The sequence below is a fragment of the Camponotus floridanus genome, unplaced genomic scaffold, assembly GCF_003227725.1.
Source record: "Camponotus floridanus strain SB8 unplaced genomic scaffold, Cflo_v7.5 scaffold108, whole genome shotgun sequence".
In the NCBI taxonomy this organism is placed as follows: domain Eukaryota; kingdom Metazoa; phylum Arthropoda; class Insecta; order Hymenoptera; family Formicidae; genus Camponotus; species Camponotus floridanus.
In genome coordinates this window covers 276,653-297,394 of record NW_020229224.1, presented here as the reverse complement: position 1 = coordinate 297,394, position 20,742 = coordinate 276,653, and the positions used below count along the sequence as shown (strand labels likewise).

The following is a 20,742-nucleotide window of genomic DNA, read 5'->3' as shown; positions in this document are numbered from 1 at the left end:
ATACTTGCATATTGCACTTTACATCTTAAATAGATAACAAATTATTTTCATTTATGTGCCGGACATTTATTTGTCCGACTTATAAAATCAACTTAATATCTGAAGCATTGAGATCAGAAATTAAATTGAACAATATATCTTTAATGTTATTTATTACTCTTTGCAAACTTTATATAATTCTTCTAACTAAAACTTAAGAATGATAGCACATCGCACGTCGCGTAGAAGTAAACGAACGAACTAATACATTTTGCATGTGCATTTTGTGCACACACAAATTTATTTCTAATACCTAAAATATAACTGAATTGTAATATGCAATATTTTATGTCAATAAAATGCTGTGTATTTCTAAATGACAATACAAAATTAAAATAGCATAAGAACGCAACTACCTAATAAATACATTACAATGCAATAATACTAAATTAACATTCGTCAAATAGCTTGCTTCAATTATTGCTCCTACAAATAATACAATTACAATATAATTTTATATTAGAAACATTTCCTATAATGATTGCAGTTGTGCGTTTATAGCAAAGTGCAGCATATTGCTATATTGTGAAATACACAAATATGGGGTGCTAGACCACCCGTACACCCCTTTTCTTTCAAAAACTAAGCATTTTAGAGAAAAACATTGTCGACAAAAATTATATGGTTTTGAGGGGAATATAAGATGGTGTCATTGGTTTGACCTTGGATGACATCGTTAAGGTCAGGTCAAGGACACCTTTAATTTCTTAAATGGAACTACCTATTTTTTATTGCATATTCTTATAGCTTATGTCGAGAGCTTTCCAAAACACTATAATAAAGTATTTTTTCATTGAGTACTTTTCGAGTTATGAGGTTTAAAATAATATCTTAATTTTACATAAACCATAAAATATCTAGTAAAATATTCATTTTTTTATTATCTTACCTTAATACTTTTATGTACAAAATAATGAGAGGAATCAATTGGTGTAAAGAAAACACACAGTTGTTTTTAAAAAAATATGTAATTGTTAGTTGCAAATTACATATTTTTTCTTTGGAACAATTATGTGTTTTTTTACACCAATTGATTCCTCTCATTATTTTGTAGATAAAAGTATTAAGGTAAGATAATCGAAAAATAAATATTTTACTAGATATTTTATGGTTTATGTAAAATTAAGATATTATTTTAAGCCTCATAACTCGAAAAGTACTCAATGAAAAAATACTTTATTATAGTGTTTTGGAAAGCTGTCGACATAAGCTATAAGAATATGCAATAAAAAATAGGTAGTTCCATTTAAGAAATTAAAGATGACCATGACCTGACCTTAACGATGCCATCCAAGGTCAAACCAATGACACCATCTTATGTTCCCTTCAAAACCATACAATTTTTGTCGAAAACATTTTTCTCTAAAATGCTTAGTTTTTGAAAGAAAAGAGGTGTACGGGTGGTCTAGGACACTCTGTATGATAACAATATGACATCATAATACTTACATTTAAAGTTACTTGTAATTTTATGCTGTTCTAATTGCATCACAAAGTATACATAAAATGTTTGCATGCTATGTTCAGCATATCTGTCTATCTGGGTATTAATATGAAATAGATTTTATTAATAGATTTTATTAATATGAATAATCGCTGACAAAAAAAGAGCAAGATTCCAAAATTTTATTGAAACCGTTATGTAGATTATAAAGAATTTTTTTTTTAATTTCGATTTTCGCTCTTTTTCACGCGTTTATGGTGATTATTTATATTAATAAAATCTTTTAACTTTTCATCATTCCAACTTAAACTTAAAAATATTTTATTCAATATAAGTAAGATATTCATCAGCTTTATATATACTAACTTTATAACTAGAAAAATGGCAAAAGCTAATATATGTGTGTGTGTGTGTGTGTGTGTGTGTGTGTGTGTGTGTGTACTCTACTTAAAAAAAATAGAGAACACTTTTTGTATCCTAAAAATTGGGCTATTTTCAAACCGCTGAAACTCGTCGAAAAATTAAAAGCATTTTGAAGTTTCAACTTTAATGCACAGTTGGTGGTTTTAAAAAATTTTTTTATCTTTTTTTTGTACTTTAAAAAGAAATACACTGTTTAATTCTTTAAAATTATGTATTTTTAACACGCCGCAACTTGATAAAAAAATTTTTCTTGAGAAATTCAATTAAAATTCCATAAATTACATTTTACCTACAAAACGCTTTTTTATAAATTTTCCTACGATTTTTTTTTGACTGAGTTTAAAAATACACCAGTACTTTTTAGATATGATGAAAAAAATTTTCTCAGAAAATTCAACTCAAATTCCATAAACTACAACATTTTGCTTACACTTTTTTAAAAATTTTTTTAGAATTTTTTTGACCGAACTACAATACATGACTTCGAAATCAACATTTTTAAAAAAGAATGTTATCCATGTAACAAGCACACGTCATTCTGACGTTACAAATTGGTCATTCACTGACTATTCTTGACGTCACGAATTGACGTTTTTATAACATAAAAGTGACGGTCTAATATCACAGATTCTTGACGTCATGAGATGTATCGCATTTTGATGTCATAAAATATACCATATTTTGACGTTTTTTTTCTTGGCATAATAATGTTTCTCGGCATAATTTAATAGCGTTGTCGAATAAAGCAGATTAACCGATTCAAGATCATTGAATAATTACAGTCATTCTATTTTTCAGAGAAACCTCGGATCGATTAAATTGCTTTATTTGAAAACGCTGGAAAACAAAAATATGATAAGAAAATAGGTCATAAGTTTTATATTTATTATTATTTTATTTAAATATAAATAAACTTATTTCTAATATCATCTAAAATTTCAATAAATTATGTCTTACCCTTTTATAAAAATATATTTTGCCAATCAACTGTATAATAAAAAAAAATGTATATATTTTATTGGCACTTTAATTACACTTAATTAATAAAGCTAATATTTTCACTATGCACTACTTTAATGAACACTTCAATGGTTAAGCAACATGGAGTCATGCACAGATAAACGCATGCGTCGAAAGAAAATTGTTAAAGTCTGATCGTGAAAGTCATGTTATATAAAAAATTTTGAAAGATTTTTGAAAGATTTTTTTATGGGATCGATGTACTAATTAATGACATTAATAATAAAATAACCGTCAGTTTATGATTGAAATAATGTTATATCAAGACATCAATATAAAGTCATATAACAAATCAGTCATTTTGAGGACGCATATGACCAAAAATGATCAATTTGGAACGTTAAAATGACGTGTATTTGCTACCTCCTGAATTATTATTGTACGGTTTCAAATGGATAATGTACAAGTTATATTAAAGTTATACAAGTTATATTAAAGTTATACAAGTTATATTTTTGATTAATATTTTGCTTTTTAATTAATTGTTTTTTATATATGAACATCCTACTTATAAATATATAAAAAAAATATAAAATATATAAAATTTCCCACACGGAAAAATTTATCTAATAGATATCTAATAAATATCTAAATGTCTATGATATCTATATCATCTAAGCTACTTTATTGCTTGTATTCTCGTATAAAGTTTTCTGGGGATGCCTTTGATGAACGGAATAATAAAAAATGAAGGCTAGAAGAGGAAAGAGAAGTGGAGGACGGACACGGATTTGTATTGGAAATAAGAAATTTTAATCTGCGAAGAATAGTTTTATGAATGAAATGGATAGGATAGGAATTGTCAAGGAGAATGAGGAAAAGAGGTTCTGTTCGTAGAATTTCGGATGGGAAAGGTGGAAAACCCTGTCAAGACCCATAATAACGCCCGTTTTATGAGCAATAAGATGATGAGAGAAGAAATTCAAAAATCTTCCAGAAAAAGTGGGTTTGCGGAACCAATTAAATTCTAAACGGTTTTCATTAACTATCAATAGAGTATCTAAGAAACTAATAGTATTATTATTAGCATATTCGATAATAAACTGTAATCTCTTGTGAAAGGAGTTAAAGACTTTTAGGATGGTGGAGACATGAAAAGAGGAAGCTGCCAAAATGATGTCATCAATGTATCTATAATAAAAAGAGGGGGGGGACAGGGAGAGAGGAGATGGCTCTATCTTCTAAATCTTGCATTAGAATGTTAACCAATATGGGAGAAAGCGGAGAGCCCATAGGCATGCCAAAAATCTGTTTATAAGTTATATTATTAAAAGTAAAATAAGTCGAATCAAATATAAGTCTGAGTGCAATTAAAAATTCATGATATGGAATCTTAGTCTTAGATTCTAAAAAATGCCATCTCTTAGCAACACTTTTGTTGGCGCAGGAAAAATAAAGTAGTTGAATTAAGTCGGACGTATATCTCGTAATAAGCTTTTATTAGACTCGTATAAATCTCGTGCTATTATCGCGACGGTCTGTGAATGAATGAGAGAATAATCGATGGTCGCGATACGGGAAGTCTAAAGCGCGTCGGTACGGACAAGAAAATAAATACAGGTGGAATTTATAAGATAGCGGTGAAGATTGAAATAGTATAATCGTATCTTGAATTTCAACACGCCCTACTCGATCCGAGCACAATCAAAAATCGCATTCGTACGCACATTACACGCCTTTTAATCCTAACGACTCGATACATTGGTAATGTTTAGTCTTTGGCAAAATTTTTGTAAAAATGTCGGCTACTATCTTGATCGTCGGTATTGATGCTAACATGAATGTACCGTCCTTGACGGCTTGCCGAACATAGTGATGTCGAATATCTATATGTTTTGTCCGAGAATGGTAGATCGGATTCTCGGTCAAAATCTGTACACCCCGATTATCGCAAAAGATCGTGATCTCGCCAAATCCAGGTTCCAAATCTCCTAGTTCTCGTAATAAGGATCATAGATAGGCGGCTTCCTTCGCGGCTTCTGCAAGTGCCATGTATTCGGCCTCGGTCGATGACAGAGCAACCGTTCGTTGCTTTTGAGCCTTCCAACTCACAGCCGCTCCACTTAGAATAAATGAGTAACTGGTGTAGAACCTTCTGTCGATCGCACAGTTTCCCCAGTCTGCATCTGAATATCCAGCAATTTTATCATTTGTTTTTCTAAAACATAAACCAAAATTAGAAGTGCCCTGTAAATAACGCAGTGTGCGTTTTGCCATTCCCCGTTGCTCTGGTGTATAGCAATTATTAAATTGCACAAGATAACTGGTGATATATGCTATGTCTGGTCGTGTAACAACGGCCAAGTACACCTAACCTAACCTAACCTAACCTAACATTAAGGCCCCGACAAGTTCACGGTAAGGCATGGTTAAGTTTTCGTCGTCTGTTTCGTTGTTTGTTTGAGTTTTTATTGTATCCATCGCCCGTGCTCTAGCCTTGCCAGGCATGGATACAGAATTGCAAAACTTTATATGAAATCGCTCGAGAATTTCCTTAGTGTATTTTTGCTGAGTCAGTGAGATAATGTCTTCCTTTTGATTAATTTCAATTCCTAGGCAATATCGTGCAAGTCCGAGCTTCTTGACCTCAAACTTTCGTGCCAAACTATGACAAAATCTTTTAATCCTTGTTTCGTCCTGAACAGATCAAAATATCGTCTATATAAATAAGTACAATTAATTTAGTTTCGCCACGCCTCAAAATATATAGACACGGATCAGCATTGATGGGAGTTCTTAGCTTCCGGATGACAGTATCCAATCTCGCGTACCATTGGCGTCCAACTTGCCGAAGGCCATAGAGCGCTTTCTTCAACAAGCAAACTCTATTCTCATTTCGAACGTCGTGCAACATTTTTGCTGCTTTAGCTCCGGAGATACTATCCTCGCCATCTCGTTGAACAATTTCTAGAAGAATCTTCTTGAGCATCTTTGGCTTTTCCATAAACACCTCTTCGTTCAGGAAACCATTTAAATATGCCATCACGATGTCTCCCTGATGGATCTTCATTTTGTATCGGATGGTTAGTGCCATCATTAATTGCATTAACTCCAAACTTGCTACTGGTGCATAGGTTTGCATGAAGTCAATGCTCGGGTGTTGCAAAAATTCGCGGGCAACAAGGCGAGCCTTTCGCCGACTTAGCGTTCCATCCGGCCCTAACTTTGTGGTGAATATCAAACGACAGCCAATTATGGTTCGATCCATCGACCGTTCAACTATTTCCCAGGTATCTTGAGCGAGAATATTTTTAAATTCTGTCACCATCGCATCATTTGCCTGTGGTCCGGTCATAGTTTCTTGAAGTTGTACCTCCGCCACCTTTGCTGAAACAATCGCAAGGTTTGCTTCTTGAAAAACATCGTCCTCCATCTACTTCGTTATCGTTAGATGATGTATTGCTGTCAGGAATCTCAATCGTAGATTCACCTATTGAATCTCCATCTTGTTCCATATTGTCATTGGCAGTGTTCCTTGAACTGGTGAATCGGAATTCTTTTCGGGGTTTTCTGCGACTTCCAATGCGGATAACGCGCAGTCTGCTCAGTGCCCGGCGCATTTCGACGTTGGGTTCCTGAAGAATCGCATTAGGTGCAACTTCAGCTTCTACAATATTTGCAGGCGTCTTCGTATTGATATCTGCGCGATCTTCTTCCATAAAATCTTTCAAAATGATTTCCTCGGTGTTAGCACAGTCCGAATTAGGTTCCATATGGAATTTTATATCGCGAGTGGTAATCACTCAATTCTCGGAATGGACCCATACTCTATAGCCTTTAGAGACCTCCGAGTATCCGATCAGAACGCCTTCCTTTGCTCATGCGTCAAATTTTCCTTTCGCTGGTGTCTTACCGAGGACAAACCTTTGTCGCCGATGACACGTAGGTGTCTCAGATTCAATGTCTTCCCGATCTATTTTTCGTACGGCGTCTTTCCCTCTAAGCTTCTAGATGCACATCGATTTTTCAAGTAATTAGCAGCGTGGACGGCCTCAAAATGACATCTGTAAGTCTGCCTGAAACAAAATGCAGCGGGTCATCTCGATTAAAGTTCGATTCTTGCGTTCCGCCACACCGTTCTGTTGTGGCGTGTGCGGAACATTGAGTCGCCTTCGAATTCCTTGCTCTTTCAGAAAGACGTCAAATTCTCCATTGCTGGATTGGCGACTATTGTCACTCTGAAGATATTTGATTCTTTCTCTACATTGATTTTCAGCATAGGCTTTGAATTCCTTGAATGCATTTAAGACGTCGCTCTTCTCCTTGAGAAGATAGATCTCGCACCAGCGTGTGCAGTCATCGACGAAGGTGACGAAGTAGCGTGCACCCCCTTTTGAACCCTCATGGTCCCGCATAGGTCACTATGAGCGATATGTAATCTCCTCGTGCTCCTTGATGTGCTGTGGTCAAAGCTTAATAAATTGAACTTACCTTTCATGCACGTGCTGCAGAGCGATAGCTTGTCTACTCGTTCAATATTTATGCCCGTGACAAATTGCTTCTTCGTTCTCTACTAGATCGCGTATATTTAGGTGACCCATTCTTCTGTGCCACAATTCTAGCTCTCTTTGGTCTCGATTTTCCGAAGCTGTCTGAGCCATTTCGTCCGCGCTGCGAACATAATACAAACTACCAATGCGATCGGCCACCATTCGAATCGATCCATCTGAGTCATTCACGCTTCGTTTTTCCGAAAAATATCTCGCAACCACGGTTCGTGATCCTTGATACCGATATCAAATTTGTTCGCAAATTGGGAACCAAGAGCGTCTCTTCAAGGTTAACCGTCCTGTTTGTTGATCCATCTGAGACATCTAGTCAAGCGATTCCTCTTGCCTCTATATCAGCTGAAGCGTCGCTGGCTAAACATAATTTTTCACGTCCGATCTTGGCAACGTCAATAAAAACATTCTCACTGTGGCGTGCATACGTGAGACGTGCTTCCACTATCAAGAAAGCAACGATTGTCCTTGCAACTGGAACTTGTTATGAGCGCCATGTTTTGCTTGGCTTCATATACAATATACGCATTAGGCTCTTGAGCCGTTTTGGCCCCGTGACCTTTAGCATTTTGTGGACATTCGTTAGCCTTGTGTCCGAACTTGCGACATTTAAAGCATTTTATTTTAACTGCCGTATTAGAATCATTATGTTTTTTATTTTGTTGCGAGGAACTGTGCTTTTTCCACTCACCTTTTGGCTTCTTCCACACTACCATGGCTTCAATTTCATCGTTGCGCTTTTTCTGCCATCGGGCTTCACTCTCCTCCAAAATCTTAACTTTTAGAGCCTCCGCCTCAGGAAGTTCGTCACGAGATTCGATGGCGCATCTAAAATTTTCAAAGCTTGGTGGTTGAAGATTAATAATAGAATGCTGAGTAATTCTTGATTAACGTCTACGCCCATGACCGCTAACTTATCAACAAAGTCAAAAAAACGGTTCATGTGTTCGCGCACATCTACTCCTTCCGATAATTTTTGTATAACCAATTTCTTCACTAGAGTGGCTTTCCGGGCCGGCCTTTTCGATGTATAGATACCTGGTAATTTTTGCCAGATCTCGTGCGACGTGTCACATCTGCGTACCTGTTGCAGCTCGGATGGGCTAATGGATATGATTAAATCAGATTTCGCTTGCTTGTCGTTCTGTAGCCATTTTCGGAATGTCGCATCGTCGGCCGCTGCCACCGGTGCTGATAATTCGCCGCTCGTATATTTCCACGTGCCGTTCTTGGTCATCAATGCTTCTACCTGCATGCTCCAGGAGTCATAATTATCCTTCGTGAGCATTTCAATCCTCACCGAATTCGACATTTTTTTAATGATTACGGATACACAGGCACACCGATCAATCTCAAAACACGTGCTCGGAAAATTTACACGGCAATCGCATCGGGAGAAACGTACCCAATAAGCAAAATGTAAGCAGTATGTCGACAGACTGGCAACAGATTTGATCAAACCATGTCAGCAGAATGACATCTACTGCGTCCTCATTCTGCTTCTAATCTGCTAGCAGAACCTGCTCACAGAATCGGATATCAGATTGTCGGCAGAAACTGAGCAGGATCTGCTATCAATGCTAACATGACTTGATGTCAGACTGTTAGCAGAAATCGAACAGGATCTGCGCGTGCAATTTGATGTTAGATTGTCCGCAGAAACCGAACAGAATCTGCGGATGCAACCTGATGGCAAATGGACAGTAGAAATTTCACAAGATTTGCACTTTTATTAATATTATATAAATGCAACAAAATTGATTATTACAGGTGCTAAATAACAATATTATCGGCAAGTTAATTAGAATTTTCTTATAGAAAATGACATATATGTAATATGTTATATCATAGTTATATTTCATATAGCGAAGGACTAATTTCAATTCTATTTAATTAAATTAATAATAAAGTAAATGTAACTTGTAAAACTTGAGATGTAATTTATTTAGAATTAAATTCTTGCTTTATGCCTCAAATAGCCAGTGCATGAATAATTTTCCATATATTATATTGATTCCAATCAGTTTAATATTCTGAATTCTGACTCTCATTTGCTTGTATCAGATATCAGAAATTAAAGTGAAAAATTAAAATGATAATTACTATATTTTTAGTCTTTTATTCATATTCGTGACTTTATATATATTTCTGACAGAAATTCAATTACGAGAAAGTACAGCTCACGTAGCGGTAAGTGAAAGAACTATCGAATCATGCAAATCCTGTTCCATTTCTGCCATCAATCTGCTATCAGAGATTGTATGCGCAGATCCTGTTCGATTTTTGCCGACAATCTGTTGTCAAATTGCATCGCACAGATCCTGTTCAATTTCTGCCACCAATCTGCCACTAAGTTATGCCGGCAGAATCTGTTCGATTTTTGCTGCCAATCTGGTAACTGATTATGTTAACAAGCTTTGTTATATTTCTGTTGACATTCTGGCGACATCACATGATATATCAGAACCTGCATCGATTCTGTAATCTTTCTGTCGACAACAATTTCTAACAGATTCCCTGACAAGATCTGCTTTAGCAGACTTGGCTATTGGGGTATATTGTTACACAATTCTACTTTAGCCGTCATTATTTAAACGGTTTTCCGTCTGGGCCCATAACTTGCTGGCGCAGGAAAAATAAAGTAGTTGAACTAAGTCGGACGTATATCTCGTAATAAGCTTTTATTAGACTCGTATACATCTCGTGTTATTATCGCGACGGTCTGCGAATGAATGAGAGAATAATCGATGGTCGCGATACGGGAAGCCTAAAGCGCGTCGGTACGGACAAGAAAATAAATACAGATGGAATTTATAAGATAGCGATGAGGATTGAAATAGTATAATCGTATCTTGAATTTCAACAACCTCCAATAATTAAGTCGTAAGAGACATTCGTGAAAAGATTGATAGCATTTAATAAAATTAATTTTAAGTGTTCATTTACATAAAAATTTTTTAGCCTATTAACTAATTCAAAACTATTGGAGATATAACTATTAGGCTTAGGAATGTTTTCATACAAAATATTGTGTACGTGGCAAAAGAATGTAATGGACTATTAATGGATGAAATAATTATACGTAAAGAATAATTCGTTTTATGGATTTTTGGCAGCCCATACACACGGGGCAATACACTGTCACTATGCAAGAGACTCCTACCAACACTAGTCAATAAATTCATTCTTACGCCACCTTGCAAGCAAATCTCTGAGATTGCTAATAATTTTATTAGTTGGATTTTTCTTTACACTCATATAGGTGTTAGAGTCCGCCAGCAAATCATTCATTTTCATAAAGTAAAGTGTCTTTGTCTAAAGCTACCATCGTGTTTCCCTTGTCCGCTCTCGTAATAATCAGATCAGGATGGTCAGAAAGAAACTTTCTAGAAAGCCGTGACATATTTAAAAGACGACGTTTCATGACTGAAGGAGGGGAGGATAGCTATAAGAATCTTTCAAGGAAGTTAACAGAAAGATTTCTAATCTCAGACGAAAACACCAGGTTGCATTTAGAGAGATTGATTTCAATATTTTTAATAAATTCAAGGGCTGTATGTTGTAAATTCCTGTGGGGGGAAAGGCTGAACTTATCACCCAATTGGAGGAGGCATTGAATCTCATTTGAGATGTTAATGGAAGATAAATTAACAAACCATTTGTTATTTGGAGAGTTTAAACAAGAAAAATTATAGGAAGGAGCGAAATTGTTAAAATTTAAATGGATATTATAGGAAGAGTGTGAAGATGGATGTGGAATAGGAGAAAAGGAAAATTGGGAAGGGGAGAGGAAAGAGGAAGGGGGACAATGTGATCTTAATTTCAATTTATAATTATCAGTAGGAGGGGGAGGAGGAGGATTGGTGCAGTAATAATTAATAGGAGACAAAATTGTGATAGGGATTTTTCTTTTAGTAGATAGCTATTGTAATTTATTATTTAACCCTAAGGCTCTCTTTATTGATGAAAGAACGGAAAAAAACCAGTTTGTTGAAAAAATTATTAAGGATGGAGGACAGAACTGTACAAGAAACGGGCGTAAGAAAGTAGACTGTGTCTGCAAGAATCTCAGATGCTTAAATAAATCTGAAATCTCGATTCTTAATGTGCATTTAATGGAACGCAATGCTACATTGTTATACGCTGTAATAGATTTTCAATTAAAAGAAAAGATATTGTGATTGTACAAAGTTCGTAAATGTTGTGGAACTAAATTTCGCTTTAAGCATTCTCTCAAGAAAAAAATTTTTGCTTTGATTTTTATAATAACACTGTATGCGACCATTTCTTCAAAAAATGTGTAATGCTATCGTCAAATTGTATCGAAATAAATTTAAAAAAACCGAGTTGTGGAAAACGCATAATTATCGCCTGCGTGAATTAAAAACAAAAGAGAAGTTAACGTGAGATAACAATCAGAATTTGATAAAAGAGGAAGGTTAAGGACCGTAGCATAGGGTATTATTACGTAATTAAAATTAGAACATGAATCTAGGACGGAAAATTTATATATTCTTTAATAATTAATAATAATAAAAACATTATCCGTCGAAAAAAAAATAATATGAATACAAAAATATCGATAGATGTACACTCCGCGACAACAATTCGTTCTGTGGTCCCTCTCGCGGGGCAAGGGGCCTCTAACCAATCAGCCACTGCCACGCTGCCAGCTGATTGGTCACTTCTACGCTCCCCTTGCCCCGTGAGAGAGGGGCCGTGGAACGAATCGTTGTCGCGCAGTGTACGTTTCGATCCAATGCGGATTTTTTTCAATGTCTTAAGCCGGATCTACATTGGTCGTATCGTAACATCGCAAAGAATCGCAAGTCGTAAGTCGTAGGCAAATTGACCAATCATGGTTGATTATTTTTGAAATCGACTATGGTTGGTCAATTTGCTTACGACTTACGACTTGCGACGTTATGATACGACCAATGTAGATCCGGTTTTACATGGATCGCATAACGTAATTAGAACACGAACGTTGCAAAAGCGCGCGCAGTACAAAATAATAGAAAGATCAAATACACAAATTCAAACAGTCGACTAATAAAACGCAAAGAATAATAACGGTTAAAAAACAAAAGCGCTTGTACAAAATAATAAAATAAAAATAAAAACCAGATAACTTACAAGTGCCTCTCTCGCACTCTATATATTTTCCGGAACGTAAATTTTTTTTCTTTTTTATTGTAACTAAATAATTAGAAATAAAAATCTTTTACATTACCCTGATTTTATTCAGTCTCTTGAATTCATACGATCCACGCGATGACATTGTGGCTGATAATAAAGAACGAGACGTCGATGTGGAATAAGACAGAAAAAGTTTACGTTTTTTCCTATCTTATTTTATATCCACGATTACAGATGTGATTTCTCGTACTCTCCCATTAGCCTAATTCTCTCGCATTCGAGGAACTTCCTGTCGATAAGCCTTCTCTTCAGCCTAAGCTGAATTTAGATTGTAATCCTTAAGTCGTAAGAAATTAACCAATCATTCGATTACTATTTCACATTCAACTGTGATTGATCAATTTCTTAAGACTTATTATTATATCTATTGATAGATATAGATCCAGCCTTAATGTGAAAGATTATTTAAAGACTTATTATTATAATAAAGATAATATTATAATAAAGACTTATTATTATACCTATTGATAGATAAGATCCAGCCTTAATGTGTAAGATTATTTTTCGTTTTTAAGACAAATAATGAACCAATAAACGTTATAATTAGACCAACAATCATCCCCAAACGATTCCACATCGATTGAACTGCTTTTTAAACGAAAATGAAATTTTGCCGGCTAACTTCACACTAATTTTGTTTCAATGGGAGCTTTCCAGCAACGACACAGAATATCATTTTATCTTTGTTGTTTATTGATATTGAAAGAAGATAGAATAATACGCTGTGTCGCTCTGTGTCGTTGCTGGAAAACTCCCTTTATTTTACAAAAAAATATAAACTAACAAACGCTGTAATTAGACCAACAGTCACCAACAAACGACCAACAAATGATTCGTTATAAAAAAAATTGAAAAAATAGAAGTTGGCCGGCTAAATTCACGGAACCGAAATGAAGATCATGTCTAATAACCTTCTGTAGTGATTTTACGACATTGGCCGCATTCAGCGAACTCAGCAGTTGGGCAACATTACTAGATTTTCTGATGTAATTCGACGCTGATTAGTCGGATCTGAAAGTAGAAACTAATCATGTTCGATTGCTACTTAGCAATTGAGTCTGCTAAATGTGGCTATTATTGAAAACATGCAATAGAGAATAATATACAGATTGTGGAAAAAAAATAAAAAATCCTGGATTACTCTGAAAATATGCAAGATAGAAAAAATGTTAAATACAAAAGTTGTAACGTTTCATCGCATTATATAATAATATCAGTATAATCTTAAAACGTTGTCAAGGTTATGTATATAAAATCAATTTGTTTTTTAAACGGAAACCCCTATTTTTTATTGTATATTCTTTATTTCGAAAGTTTTCCAAAACACTATAATAAAATATTTTTCCATTAAGTACTTTTCGAGTTATAAGACGAAATAATTTCTTAATTTTATATAAACTATAAAATATTTATTTTACGATGAATTTACCTGAATACTTTTATGCACGAAATAATGAGAGGAATTAATTGGTGTAAAAAAATATAATATAATTGTTTTTAAGAAAAGATATGTAACTGTTGCAAATTACATACTTCCATGTAACCTTGTAACGGCGCTGTTCATACTGATATTACTATATAATACGTCCCTTAAAATCTTGCAACTTTTCTATTTAATTTTTTTTCTATTTTGCATATTTTCGGAGTTATTCAAAAGATCCAACTTTTTTTTTCTTGTATGAAAGTATTTTATATAGATATTATTAATGTTAGTGATTAATGTCATTAAATAATATTAAGGAATCGATGGAACGATCAGAGAAATAATAAAGACCAACATTATTCCTTCAATTATACAAATGGAAACAGGAAAAATGCACGTTATTCTAGTCATAGCAACAACAGAGAAGAATCTCTTTCTAACAGCAATAATAAAGATTTCAATTATTCCGATGGAATTGCCAGATTAAGCTATGATCAAATGTATAACACCAATTCTGAAAATAAGGAACGAGAACAAGTTGTAAGATATGCATTGATATATAATTACGTAATATATGATTATATTTTGCCCTCAAATTAGCTCAGTAAGCAAAATGTTAGCAGGTTGACAGCAGATTGGCAGCAAATTTGATCAGAATCCCACAGAATCGCAGCCATCTGTGTCCGCGTTAAGCTTTCATTTTGGCGATAGAGTCTAAAACATAACCTGTCAATAAACTGTTGACAGAAACCTAGCAGGATCTGCGCGTGCAATTTGATGTTAGATTATTAGCAGAAACCGAGCAGAAATCTGCGCATGCGACCTGATGGCAAATTGACAGCAGAAATTGCACAAGATTTGCGCTTACTTTTATTAATGTTATATAAATGCAACAAAATTGATTATTACACGTGCTAAATAACAATATTATCAGTAAGTTAATTACAATTTTCTTCTAAAATAACATATATGTCATATGTTATATTGTAATATATCTTAATGTAATATACAGGGTGTCCCTGAATGGTCTGTACAAACTTTGTGAATAAGTTCCTAAACAAACAGAAAATGTCCCACAAACATAGGGTTGGAAACGCTTGCTTCTGGAATTACGACGGTTCGAAGTTTTCCTGCAATAGCTGGAGAAATTATCACGTCAAATCGCATAGGTGTTACAAAACTGTGTTTATTTATTTCTTCGATTTTACCACGGACATAACAGGACAGTACACTTGCTATAACAAATACTCAAAATGGCTTCTGCTGAGCTGCGTTGTTTTTGAAGTTTAAGCTGGTTTATTTACATGTTTTACGCTATTTAGTGGTTAAAGAAACCGTTTCTTTAGCAAGTGTACTGTCCTGTTATGTCCGTAGCAAAACCGAGGAAATAAATAAGCTGATGGCAGAGAATGAGACATACGCGTTTACATCTGTCGCAGTCGTGGACGTAAAGTAAAACAAAGAAAAACATATACGTTAGTTGCATATACGTTTTTCTCTGCCTTACTTTAAGTCCATGACTACGACATAAGCTCTTACATCTCGTTCTCTGCCATTAGCCATAAACACAGTTTTGTAACACCTATGCGATTTGACGTGATAATTTCTCCAACTATTGCAGGAAAACTTCGAATCGTTGTAACTCCAGAAGCAAGCGTTTCTAACCTCATGTTTGTGGGACATTTTCTGCTTATTTAATTCCCTGGAACTTATTCACAAAGTTTGTACAGACCATTGAGGGACACCCTGTATGTTACATCATAGTTATATCTCATATATGAAGGACTAATTCAATTTAATTAAATTAATAATAAAGTAAATAATAAAAGTAAATGTAACTTGTAAAACTTGAGATGTAATTTATTTAGAATTAAATTCTTGCTTTATGCCTCAAATAGGCAGTACATGAATAATTTTCCATTTATCATATTGATTCCAATCAGTTTAATATTCTGAATCTCATCTGCGTATATCAAATATCAGAAATTAAAGTGATAGAAATTAAAATGATAATTACTATATTTTTAGTCTTTTATTCATGTTCACAACTTTATATACTAGGATTGTGAATTAATTTTGGGGGATGTTTTTTGTAAATTCAAGGCTTTATTGTGAAAAATTGTGTATTTTTAGTGCATTATTATTTTTCAAAGTATTGTCCATCGCTAGTCACTACTTTTTCCCATCTTTCTGGCAGCATACGGATTCCGCGTCGAAAGAACAACTCATCTTTTGATGCTATCCACCAATCGATCCAATTTTTCGTATCTTCATAAGATTGGAAGCGCTGCTTAGCCAGGCCGTATTCCATGGATTGGAACAAGTAGTAATCCGATGGAGCAATATCTGGTGAATATGGCGGGTGGGATAAAACATCCCATTTCAGCGTTTCTAAGTATTTTTTGACTACATGAGCAACATGTGATCCAGCGTTGTCATGTTGAAAAATTACTTTATCGTGCCTTTGCTCGAATTGCGGCCGTTTTTCCTTCAATGCACGGCTCAAACGCATCAATTGTGTTCGGTAGCGTTCACCAGTGATGGTTTCATTCGGTTGAAGCAGCTCATAGTACACATCACTAAGCTGGTCCCACCAAATACATGAGCTTCGAACTATAAATATTCGGCCTTGCCGTCGATGTTGATGCATGACCAGGCAAATCCCACGATTTTCTACGCTTAGGATTATCGTAGCATATCCATTTTTCATCGCCAGTGATGATACGATGCAAAAAACCCTTTCTTTTTTGTTGAAGCAATTGTTCGCATGAAAAATCGCCGTTCAACATCTCTTGGCTTCAATTCGTATGGCACCCAATTTCTTTGCTTTTGAATCATACCGAGTGCATTTAAACGTTTGGAAACTGTTGTGCGATCAACATTCAACGATTCAGCAAGTTCATCTTGCGTTTGACATCTTGGTCGAGTAATGCTTCCAATTTCTCATCTTCGAACTTTTTTGATTGACCAGGGCGTTCTTTGTCAACTGTATCGAAATTACCACTTCTAAAACGTCGAAATCAATACTCACACGTTTTTATCGATGGAGTATGTTCACCCATAAACCTTATAAGTATGGACTGGCAATACGTATCAGACTGTGTCCGGAGGAGGTTAGAGAGAGAAACATACTTTTTGGTACTTCTCTTTCTACAAGTGCAATGCATACTTTCGGACACTTGTAGAAAGAGAAGTACTAAAAAGTATGTTTCTCTCTCTAACCTCCTCCGGACACTGCTTCTCTACAGAAACTATAGGCAATTGCCAGTCCATATCTGTAAGGTCTATGTGTTCACCATAAGTTTCCAACAGCACTCGATGACTTTCAACAGCACTTTTCTTTGAATTAAACAGGAAAAGTAAAACTTCCCGCAAATGGTGTTTTGTTGTGGCTCGGTTTCTGCCAACAATCTGTTGTCAAATTGCGTCGCACAGATCTTATTCAATTTCTGCCATCAATCTGTTGTCAGTTATATCAGGAGGCTTTACTCGATAGGGAGCGTCCCGTTTACCCACGTCCCGACCACAGTCAATCATATCGACCTGTGCCTAAGGTAACCAGCAACGATTAACCAATCAGAGAGTCCTATTTTGAATTGGCCAATTGGCGACGTGGGTAATCGAATCTCGTCCTATTTGATATCTACCGAGAATTTAATATCAAATTTCATTACGCAGATTCTGCTCAATTTCTGCAATCAATCCGACAACAAACTGTTTTGTACAAGTCCTGCTCTATTTTTGCCACCAATCTTCTATAATAATTTTATACAGCTTCTGTTCGGTTTCTGCCATAGACCTTATAAGTATGGACTGGCAATACGTATCAGACTGTGTCCGGAGGAGGTTAGAGAGAGAAACATCTTTTTGGTACTTCTCTTTCTACAAGTGTCCGGAAATACGTTTTGCGCATGCACCTGACATATACTATACAATAAAACATTCTGATTGATGTATATGTGTATGTGTATATGTATTATTGCAGAGAGAACATAATATTGAGGTTGTGTCTCTGAAGTCTCAGAAAGTCTCTGTATTTAATATTAATTTAATTATTTTAATAAAGATTAACAATAATGGTTCGAAGATGTATTGTTTGTGATATAACGTATTCATCAAAAAATAGTGTTTCTTTTTACTCGTAAGTATTAATGAAACAAATCGTAATGTCATAAAGTGACATTCTATAAACAGTACAAGAAAGAAAAACATCAAAAATTTCAGTTTTCCAACAAATGAAAAATATAAAAAATTATGGATGGATGTGTGCAATATAAGTGAAATCACGAAAGAAAGCAAAGTATGTTCACGTCACTTCAGTTCATCTCATTTGCAATGGACTAATAGATCTCGAAAAATTTTACAACCAAATGCAATTCCATTATTATTTCTTGGAAAAAGAAAAAAGTATCTAAAAAGGTAATATAAGATATAATAAATATAATATAAAGACGAAAAAAATGTAATATGCAATTTTAATCGCTACAGAAAAGTTATGTTCTATATCTTATTAAAAAATGTTATTAATAATGTTTAGAAAAACCACTTTTCCAAAAAATTTTGCTTCAATAATATATATTTATTATTTTAGTATACAAAAACAATGTTTGACTGTTTCAAATAATTTATTTCTTGATAAATCATATTATAAACTTAATCTAGCTTATTTAAAACTGACATGCGCAATGCATATTTCCGGACACTTGTAGAAAGAGAAGTACTAAAAAGTATGTTTCTCTCTCTAACCTCCTCCGGACACTGCTTCTCTACAGAAACTATAGGCAATTGCCAGTCCATATCTGTAAGGTCTATGGTTTCTGCCAACAATTTGACATCAAATTGCATTACTCAGATTTTGCTCGATTTCTGCAACCAATTTGCTATGATAATTTTAAACAAATTCTGTTCAGTTTCTGCTATCAAATTATGTCAGCAGGTTTTATAACATTTCTGCTGACGTTTTGTTATCATTATTTGATATAACAAATTTTTTATACAATCTGCAATCTCATTGTCGACAAAAATTTGTAGCAAAAATTGACAAAATCTGTTTGAACAGACTTTGCTGACTGGGTAGCATACACAGAGTTTGCGATCTCAGTATCATCTCTCATGCGCAGATAGAATGGATTAAATTGAGTAGAAAAGTCTTCTATCGATTTTCGCAATAATTAATGAGAAATTAATTAAGAAATCACGTGAATATTAACGCGTGGCAAAAAGAGTCCGTTGTTATGTAGGATATATTATGCCTAGATTCGATGTATTTCGATCTATGACGCCGATTCTATAGAAAAGTATTGGACGTCGTGCGTTGAAAACTGAACGTGTAAATTCTTCTTATGTGATTACGTACACTGCGCGACAACGATTCGTTCCGTGGTCACTCTCTCGCGGGGCAAGGGGAGCGTAGAAGTGACCAATCAGCTGGCAGCGTGGCAATGGCTGATTGGTTAGAGGCTACGCTCCCCTTGCCTCGCGAGAGGGACCACGGAACGAATCGTTGTCGCACAGTGTACAATGAAGCTTTGGCTACGTTCAGTAGAAAAGGCTGCTTTGCAACTATTGTAAAATTCGTGAGCCTGATTGGTGTATGCTCTTAATTTTGACTGAATCTAAGAGCATACACCAATCATATTCACGAATTTTACAACAGTTGCAAAGCAGCTTTTCCTGCTGAACACAGCCTTTGAAACCCATAAAGCACAGAGTAAATATATTGCTGAATAATTTTATTGAAACATTAAAATATCGTAAATCGATTGTGAAACTTTGCTGTATCATTGCTAAGATTTGAACTTACGGCTGTAAAATTATAGCAACGTTAAAATATTCGCTTTTCGTAAGTTGCTTATTGCAAACATATCATAATAACATTGCAATGAACATATTGAAAAAAATGATGTTATCACAACCATCTAGTAATATTGCATACAGAAAATTTTTAGATGAATATGTTAGTTTATAAACTTGTAAAAACATAAACTTTGGTCGATTAGCCATTTTTGTAGCTTTCAAATTAGATTCAGATTAAATCTCTATAAGACGTTTTTTTAAAAAGATTTAACCGTTTATAGAACATTTAAAAAACTCTGTTAGTGTTTTTTTATTAAATGTTTATCTCTATAATCTACGTGCAATTATCTCACATACATGTCAATATTACATATGGCAATAGGAATACATTAACCCTTTAAGGACGGAACGGACACTTTTTTTACATCATTTTCGGCGCTAAATCTATATATGAAAATGACTCGTGAAAAATTTGTGAAACAATGATTGTGAAAGCTTAGAATCTCAGCTTTCGGATACCGTTGCCAGATTTGACCTATAAAATTTTTGAAAAAAGTTACAGGAGATTTTTTGAAAAAAACACGAATTTTTTCAGATTCTGTCTCAGATATTTCATGTTTTGAGCTCGAAAAAGATCTTTGAAAGGATCGCAATCACGTTTAAGAGTCGTGTATATCTATGCTAAAAAATCCTGTAGCGTAATTTCAAAAATTCAAGATGGCGGACTCAAGATGGCGGTTTAAAGTTGAAAAAATCGTGAAAAATGCATTTTTCTTCGATTTTTCGATGTGTATCTCGCTCAATCTTGTAAATAACTTTAAATTTTTGACTTTTTGATCTTGAAAATCAATATTAGTACTATTAAACGTAAAAACAAGTAAATATATTTAAAAATA

At 34.5% G+C, this 20,742-nt stretch overlaps 1 protein-coding gene across 1 annotated transcript in view; it reads left to right on the top strand.

Annotated features, from left to right (window-relative positions):
* Positions 1 to 20,742, top strand: part of LOC109610267 (general odorant-binding protein 71) — a 34,586-nt gene that overhangs the window by 3,336 nt on the left and 10,508 nt on the right. Inside the window, exon 3 of the mRNA XM_025412356.1 lies at positions 14,368 to 14,590. Coding sequence (XP_025268141.1) covers positions 14,368 to 14,590 — 223 coding nt within the window. The remainder of the gene's footprint in view (positions 1 to 14,367; positions 14,591 to 20,742) is intronic.